Source organism: Myotis davidii, unplaced genomic scaffold (assembly GCF_000327345.1).
Source record: "Myotis davidii unplaced genomic scaffold, ASM32734v1 scaffold134, whole genome shotgun sequence".
NCBI classification, from domain to species: domain Eukaryota; kingdom Metazoa; phylum Chordata; class Mammalia; order Chiroptera; family Vespertilionidae; genus Myotis; species Myotis davidii.
This window is the reverse complement of record NW_006288853.1, coordinates 1,818,550-1,827,703: the sequence shown is the minus strand read 5'-3', so window position 1 is coordinate 1,827,703 and position 9,154 is coordinate 1,818,550. Positions and strand designations below refer to the sequence as shown.

Sequence of the window (9,154 nt, the reverse complement as noted above, 5' to 3'; positions counted from 1 at the left end):
TGGAGGCAGAGCTGCTCCCACTCTTTCTAAAATTAGTGGAAAAATATCTTCGAGTGAAGATGAACAAATCCTATATAATAAAGAAGTAATATGCAAATTGATCCTAACAGCAGAACCACAGGGACCGGCCGGTCGCTATGATACGCACTGACCACCAGGGGGGAGATGCTCAACACAGGAGCTGGCCCCTGGTGGTCAGTGTGCTGACAGGGGGAGCTCTGCTCAGCCAAAAGCCAGGCTGAGAGCTGCGAGCGCAGCAGGAGCCTCTCCCACCTCTGGCAGCACTGAGGATGTCTGGATGTGGCTCCCCGTATATATAAAATATGCCAGTGTTTGTTCTCTCTAAGTGAAATATACATCTTATATGTTCCCCACTGCCCATCACTCCACCATCACCTGTTCTCCTTTATCGCCACCATCAAGGAAGGAAGGAAACTGAAGAGCAAGGCTGCTAGTGCAGAAGCTGGCACTAGTTTTCATTTTTTCTTTTCTAAATCATCTGTAGACTGTGTCCTGGTTTAATACCCACTGATAGTTCTTCATATGTGTTCACTCAGTCTTCCAAATACTACTTTGAAGGTATTTTATAATCAAATAGCTAGAAAATGTCCCTTACCAGCTTCAAAAGAGTATCTAATTACAGAAAGTACAAATGGGGTCCTCTCTCAGTGATGCTCACATTAACAGTATTTAGAAATCATTTTAGATTTATAGTTTAATTGCAAAAATAATAGAGTTCTATATATTTCACCCAGCCTTGCCTAATGTTACCTTCTTTTGTAAAAGAAAATTTTTTAAAAAAATATATTTTTATTGATTTCAGAGAGGAAGGAAGAGGAAGAGAGAGACAGAAACACCCATGATGAGAGAGAATCATGGTGGATCGGCTGCCTCCTGCAAGTCCCTCACTGGGGATTGAGCCCACAACCCGGGCATGTGCGCTTGACCGGAATCCAACCTGGGACCTTCCAGTTCGCAGGCCAACGCTCTATCCACTAAAGCAAACTGGCTAGAGCTTAAAATTTTTTTGAAGTTTATTTTATTGTTGACAGTGTCACAGATGTCTCCCATTTTCCCCTCTAGCCTAAGCATGGTTCTAGTACTATTTCTGGCCCCACCATACTGCCCTCTGGTCATTAGTGATGCTGAACAAGCTGTTTGCAACACCAGGCCCACACTCCAGCCTTACATGCCAGGGAAGGCTGACCAAGATGTATTTCATCAGTGGGCTCCCTTTCCTTTCCCTTTTCCCTTCTGAGTGGGAGCAACCAAAGAAAGGAAACTGAAGGGCAGGGGATGTATCCATACCCTCCACGCTATAGCTCTTTCTCTGCAGGAAGATCCCTTTACCCAAGTCCACAACCAAATCTCTGCTCACTGTATTCAGCTGCAACTCTTCTACCTGCTCCCAACCTTTCGCCCCTTCAGGCCCAGGAGTGGCAATAGCTCTCTGATGTTATTAGACCGTCATTGTTCCATAAGCCTGCCCACACCTTTCAAACAATCCCTTTATGAAATTACCCTCAAAACCCCCAATTGAGCATGCAACCTGACTTTCTCCAGGGGCAAAGGCTGACAACCTAACCAAAGTGATGTTACCTCAAAATTGACTTTCTCTAAGAAGGGAATATATCCTTCTACCCGCAACACACAAAGCAAAGGTTATTTTACGTAAATGCTTTGACCTAGTGAAGTTCCAAATGATGCCACTCACAAGCCAAACTTCAAGAATCAAGGCCTGAAATGATTTCACACCTCTATCTTATTCAAGAGTCATGGGAAAAATTATAGCACAGCTCACAAGCTGCCGTTTATATATGAAAACAACCCCGTGATCATCAACAGAGCTTGAGCAGGAGCCGGGTCCTATGGCATGTGGAGGGGCAAAAGTTTGTGCTGACCTGCTACCCCCTCAATCACTTGACTTGGTTCCCAGAAATGGTCATTTCAGCTAGAGGAAAAGGGTCTCTCTAGTCAGGAATTGGAGATCCCTGTCAGTAATTTATAACTCTGAGCTGCAGTAGAACAAATATAGGTCATGGATACAGGTTGTTCAAAGGGGAGAGGTGTGAGACACCCAAGAAACTCCAGCCCCACAACTAGTCTGTGTTTATGAGTTAGCAGGTTCAGAGTTGGATAGGACAAGCTTCAATTCTATACCCAGTCTTTTTAGTCAGACTCCTTATTATCCAACAACTTTCTCATACATGATGAGGATGAAAGTTGGTCAAGGTACCTACAGCATCTACCCTAACAAAGGACAAAGGACCCAGGATATTTGAACATCTAAGAGGCCAGAGTCAAAGGAAGCAGGCTCGTTCTCTGGCACAATGCCAAAGGCAAAGAGAATTGCGAAAGGAGACCAGCTGTAACCTGTAGGTCCTATCATTGATCTCCTGGGTACAGCCAGCTGGTTATGAAGTCTGTATCCATAAAAACTTAAATTGAAGGTTGTACTCCCTTCCCCCCGCTCCACTCCCCCAAATGTGGAATTCGTTTTGCTAACATCTCCCTTCAGGGTTTTATAATATTCTACATTTGCTCTCACTGTATTTTACACAACCAAGCTAAAATATCAAAGTATTTTAGCATTTCTTCCATGAAGCAGAGAAAGTTTTCTTAAAATATCAAAAAATATGTGTCAATAGAATAGTAGATAAAATATTTTAAAATGCCAACATCAGAAAAAATTTTTTTTGCCCTTTTAGAGCATTTCCCTACTCTTGTACAATAATGGATAACTACAGAGGAAAGTGAGCCAGAATTCAGTTCTGTTGTGGCACATGAAGTTCAACCACCCAAAGGCACTTATTTTCCAAAAAGTCAGAGTCCACTGCCATTATTCAAAAAAAGCAACACACAGTATATTTATTTCTGAAATTTATTTCAGGCGACAGGACACCCACACACTGACAAAACAAACACAGAATTAAATAGTACTACCATACCCCAAGTCTACTTCCTAGCCAACGTGGGTAACTTAAGCTACCAAGCTTAGTCTATCTTAGTTTGTCCATATAGTTTCTCCCTTTATCCTCTGGCCTTACCCTTGCCTCCCACAAATTTCAAAGCCATTTATTAACAGTAGGGTTAAAACTATTTCTCCCCTTGAAGATTTTAAGACAAAACATCTAAGTAGGGCTTTTCATTATGTACTTATATAGTTGGGGGGGGGGGTAAAAAAAATTTTAAAAAAAACACACAGAAGAGGGTTTAATTTGAAAATAATCAGTATTCTGTTTGTCCAGGCCAATTGAGAATTTGTGCCAAGCAATTTCATTCATTCATCATGCCTAGGACACAGGTGACTGTATGGTAAATATTAAATAAATGCTTGTCGGTTGATGAAAAATGTACGTGGCAAAGCTGTGTACACACAGGAAACAGAAACTCGAGGTGATCAGACAAAATTAGAAAGCAATGCAAGATGTGGTTGTCCGTGCCAATAACATTTTCAAGATGCACACTGGGAAACGAGTGAAATGAAAATCTGCCATACTCATAGTTCAACATGCTGTTCCTCTTTGAATGCTAAAACTTCATTTGTAAAAGAAAAGCTATGATCAGGTTAAAATGCTTTACATTAGAGGTGCACAATATAATTTCAAAGACCAGCAGCTTTATTGCTTACTGTCTTCTTGAATGAAAAAGGTTGCTTACATTCATAATAGCAATACACCGCTTGAAGTGGAACCTTTAACACTTCTTTGCTAGACTAAAGCTAGCCTCCAACTTTTAGCAATGCCCTATGCTTTTAAATTAACCCTTTTAAATGCTGTACAAAGCTCATAACAGGAATTGCTAGCTTATACCGGATTAATTTACTACTAGATACTCATGAGGCAAACTACTGAAAATAAAGAAAACATGCATATTCCTACAGCTCTATGAATGTCAAAATTAAAGATGACATAATGATAATTTAGGATTAAGCAAGTAGAATTTGGCTGTAAGATCTCAATGGCTTATACATTTTCAGTTGCACTAAAATCTCTAAGGATCTTTTCCTTTGGAAAGAAAAATCACACACTTGAAAATAGTATCTAATGGAAAGTCTAATAAAATCATAATGGACCATAGCTGTCAACTTCAAAGAGTGTCTTTCTTCTTAAGAGCTTAAGTTGACACTCTGGTGAAACACCACAAATGCAGATGCTACCAAGGCAGCTACAAAGAGAAAAATTTTATTCACAACACTTTGCATATAAACTTTTCCTTCTGCAGATCTGTGTGGAGTTGCAAATAAAGGATGCTAATATGCACATTATGCAGCACATCAAAAAAAAAAGAGAAAACACTTTACTGGAGTGAAAATTCATTTACTGAAAACCTGGGGAAATTCACATCCCCTGTACTGCAAATTTACCCCTAAGTGACAGAAAAATACTATATGAAATGGAAAAATAAACTGATATGATTTAATCAATAGCTGATTACCTTTAAAACTTTGGGCTTCTTTTCCCTCTTGGGCCTCTTGTTTTCCTTTATAACCTAAAAAAAAAAAAAAAAAATCAAATTGCAAAATGAGCCTCTATTTAAGGGAAAAAAAATTAACTCCCACCCCCCAAAATTATTTTGGCCATTTCTCTATAAAACTACTTATACCCTTTCAAAGCATCAACATGTTTGCTAAAGCAGAAGCTCAGGAGCTTATGTAAAATGTATACTTTAAAAGTCACTGGAAAAAAAAAAAAAGCCTTGCAGAAAGATGAAGTAGGGAAATACCCTTTCTTCCCCTTAAAGTCTGTCTTAATTAGCCTCTGCATTCTTCACAGCGAAGCCCACGAGGTAGCCATCTTGCTTGCTTCTGCAGAGGAAGCCTCTACAGTGGAACAGTTCTGCAAACTGCTTTTTGGTATTATTATCATGGTGTTTCAAGGCAGCCCTGGCCTGCCAGCACTGTAGACGTGCTGGGCATGCCTTTTGCAAAAACAGCCCCACAAAGAGTGCAGCCAATGGCAATGCAGGGCTTAGCAACTCCAAAGTGATCCTCTCTGCCTAGCCTTCCCAGACAAAGGATCTCCTGTGCGGGTCTGCTCTCACCACAGGACACAGGCAGCCACAAGCTGCGACATGGAGTTCGCTGCGGAGGATCTGGTCGCAGGGAATTCACAGGAGGCTCCGGCCAAAACAATGCACACCAATCCCCGGGGTCTCCGCCATCGGATGGATGGCTGGCCGAGTCTCCCTGATGAGTAACCCCTGGGTGGCTCTGAGGGCAGGTCTGCGGTGGGGAGGGGGCGGAGGGGGGAAGCGGCGTGGCCCTGCCTCCAACATACAGGAGATATAGCTGAGCTGGGGGGGGCGGGGGGGGGCAGCTGGGCTTGCTGAAACTCTGGAAGGTATTGTGCATTTTTACTTTATAAGGCAAGGCTAAATATTGGCGATATTTAAGGCAGGAGGTTATGTGAGGACAGTGTAGGCTCAGCTGTTGGGCTGCGTGTCTCATTCCTCCGGAACCACACCTCTTTGCAGCAGGCGCTTTGCCCAGAAACACAGCAATTTGATTTCTGTCAATAAATGTCCAATGACAAAGACGGATTAAAAAAATAATAATAAAGCTCACTCTGTGACTGGAGAGAAAAGATTTATCTCTTGCTCTGGACATTTCTGGTGACCTTCATTTCCCCAAAGAAATCTCTCCCTCAAGTGTCACTAAGCATCCCCCCTCCCTCCCCGCCCCCGCCCCCCATCTGCAGGCCAGGCGGATGGACAGGGAGCTCCCCACTTCCCAGGGATTGAGACCTGAGCCAGAGGTGGAACAAGGAGCCACCAACATACACACCTGAGCTGCCCCCATGCCCAGTGGGTGGTAGGTACAGGGAGAGCTGGAACCATAGTTGGAACTTGCCAGATCCTGTCAATGGCAGAGCCAGAGGAGTTTAGCTCTGGCCATGCAATCGTGGCAATCGAGCAAGAACCAGTACAGCTGCTGTGAGCGGGCAAGTCTCAAGGTCACGGCCAACATTCAGTGCAGAGGCCGGTTAGAGCCCCATCACAGCCGCCCAGCCTCAGGTCCACCCTCACGGGTCCCAACTCTCAGCAGCACATTTGGGGCATTGGCTGGAGGGCCTCCCTGGCTGCTCAGCCAAAGGTGGGTTTTCCACTTGCAGTTGAATTCGGAACAGATTCCCACCACCAGAAACGGGGAGGGCAAGAAAGCCTGTATTTCATCACCCTTCATTCCCAGCCTTTCGGTTGGCCACAAAAGCACGCTTTCAATGTTGGAATGGGAACTCCAACATGCATTGTCTTCCCGTTTTAAACCACCTCTCCTTCACCCACCACCCTCAAAATATTTAACCAATGTAAGAAGCAAGCCTACTGGGAGCAAAACCAGCGGATCCTGACCTAATCGCACCCACCAAAGCCACCTCAACCGCACGAAGGAACTCTGTGGGGAATGAAGCAACGATGAAATAGGTAGAAAAACAGGATCAGACACAAGATTTAAGAATTGATGCAAGATGTTTTCTTAAGCTCTAGCCAGCTTAGCTCAGTGGATAGAGCGTCTGCCTGGTGCGTATTGAAGTGTCACGAGTTCAGTTCCGGTCAAGGGCACATGCCTCGCTTGCGGGCTAGGTTCCCAATGAAGGGGCCTGCAGGAGGCAGGCAATCAATGATTCTCTCATCATTGATGTTTCTCTCTCCCTTCCTCTCTGAAATCAATATATATTTTAGAAGATGCTTTCTTAAAAATAGGTGAAGCCCTAGCTGGTTTGGCTATTTTTTAAAAAAATATTTTTAAAAATTTTTTTTTAAAAAAGGAAAAATAAAAGGTGAAAACCCTCTATTTCTATTTCTTTGGAGATTTTGTGATAAAACATTTTAACACAAAATTTGCCATTTTAACCATTTTTAAGTGTACAACTTAGTAACATTAAGTACATTCACAAAGTTGTACAACTACCACTACTCTACATTTCCAGAGCCTTTCACCATTCCAGACAGACACGCTCCAAGATTCCAACTGATACTACACCATGAAGATCTGCATGTGTTTGAATACAGAATAGATGGGTAACCTCACTTTGGTGGTGACCATCTGTTCTAAATCCTATAGTTAAAGAGTTGACAGGCTCAGCTAAGGGCTTACATAACAGGGAACTTTGAGGGAGAGAATTCTAGCAGAGACTGGACGTTAAGAGAGCCATTCTCTTTATTATTTAGGGCAAAATTCATACAACTAGATCCTGTTGCAAGTACAACAACTTAGAAACTAAGAAACCTTGTGTTATAGTCTTGCTTATTCAGAACTTATTCTTTCACTTAGATCTATTTGTTTTCCCCACAATGGGTTATGATTATTAAATTGCATGTGTTGATATTCGATTTTATAATAACACAGGTGTATTAGATCCTTCAAAATAATACAAAATGAGATCTCTTTTCTCTTAAAAATCAATGATTTATAATAGAACTAAAATTTTTTAAAAATCAAAAAAGGCAGCCTAACTACTACTTTATTTTATAGATAAACGAAGGACCAAAGAGGTAATTACTTATCTCAGGCTACACAACAAGTTAGAACTTTACTTGAGCCTAGTTCTAACCATCTAGGCTGCTCTCTATACAACTGCTCTTCATTTTCAATATCCAGCAATGGCTATTTGTAAATATCCCAAAATAAACTTAACAGAACTGTCTTCAGAGGGAACTTTGTTAAGTATATGATTAACCACTATACCATACACCTGAAACTAATACAATATTGAATGTAAACTATAATTGAATTTTTTTAAAAACACGACTAACGCCCCTTTTACCCCCCCCCCCCCCCCGAAATGTCTTCAAACCACATGGTTCATTTTTAGGATAGAGAAATAACTCATATTTTTACAAGATTGGTATTTTAAATCAACGTAACAGTAGGTGTGCTTTTGTAAAAAAAAAAAGTTTTGTTCCCTCTGAGGTAAATTTATGAATAATTTCAAAATTATATTTCTCTTCCTAAGCATAAGCAATTCTGTACCCACAAGAAACTAGCCATACAAACACTGCCTAGGAGGAGAGTTCTAAAGTCATCGCAAGTTAATTCACTCTTCCTCAAAATCGACACCTCTGCAGCACAAAATCCTTCCAATATTAGCCACTCTCCTCTCCCATTAAAGCCTTACATATTTCTCTTCTGGTGTAGTGTGTGTGTGTGTGTGTGTGTGTGTGTGTGTTTTGGGAGTGGGGGAAGTTATAGATTTTACAGTGATAAAATCATAAAAATATTCCAAGTACCATATTGTAAACTTCCGGTCAATAAGAATAAGGAAAAGATGGCTTACTTTTCACAATTCGAATGGAGATCTTAAAGTTAATTTGGTTTGTTTCTTGTAAGACATAGGAACCTGGATGACCAACACTAGAGAAATCCCTCACAGATTGGATCAAGTAATACTAGACTGGGTTGAGGGCTGTTGACCCCTTTCACAGTCTTCCCTCCCTCTCCCCAATTTCCTGCCCTGAGGCTGATCTTCAGCAGCTTTTTCCCTCGTAAGGGCCAGGTCTACCTTGTATGCAGCCTACTCCCTTGCAGTCTGGCATCCTGCTGGCGAAAGTAACTGCGCTTCAGTAACAAGAATTAAGGAACAATTGAATGATGATCTTCAATTGTTGCCAAGTGAGAATCCTTGACAATGAGGTGAACCATAGATAATGCCTGAGACTAATGGGACTGATATACCACCTCTCCAATTTCAAACAATTCTTAGTACTAACTTGAAATTGACAGGCCTACTCCCGCCAATCTAGATCCATTAATTTAGAAAGAGAAAACAGCATCTATGGGTTTTTGTCAAAAATGATGAAATCACAGAGGTTACTGCTACTTAGAAATTTTTCCCCTTTTGTGAATGATGTATTAAAGTTTGCTTCTTACTATTGCTAGTCTGCCCTGTGTATTTTATATTCAATATTCTTTTTTTTTTTTTTAGTCCAGCCAGTGTCACTCAGTGGTTGAGCCTAGACCAGTGATGGCAAACCTTTTGAGCTTGGCGTGTCAGCATTTTGAAAAACCTTAACTCTGGTGCCTGGTCACATATAGAAATTTTTTGATATTTGCAACCATAATAAAACAAAGACTTATATTTTTGATATTTATTTTATATATTGAAATGCCATTTAACAAAGAAAAATCAACCAAAAAAATGAGTTCGTGTGTCAC

General features: G+C 41.3%; 1 protein-coding gene across 1 annotated transcript in view; it reads right to left on the bottom strand.

Annotated features, from left to right (window-relative positions):
• Positions 1 to 9,154, bottom strand: part of TET1 (tet methylcytosine dioxygenase 1) — a 103,377-nt gene that overhangs the window by 75,680 nt on the left and 18,543 nt on the right. The window contains exon 2 of the mRNA XM_006760999.2: positions 4,438 to 4,491. Coding sequence (XP_006761062.1) covers positions 4,438 to 4,491 — 54 coding nt within the window. The remainder of the gene's footprint in view (positions 1 to 4,437; positions 4,492 to 9,154) is intronic.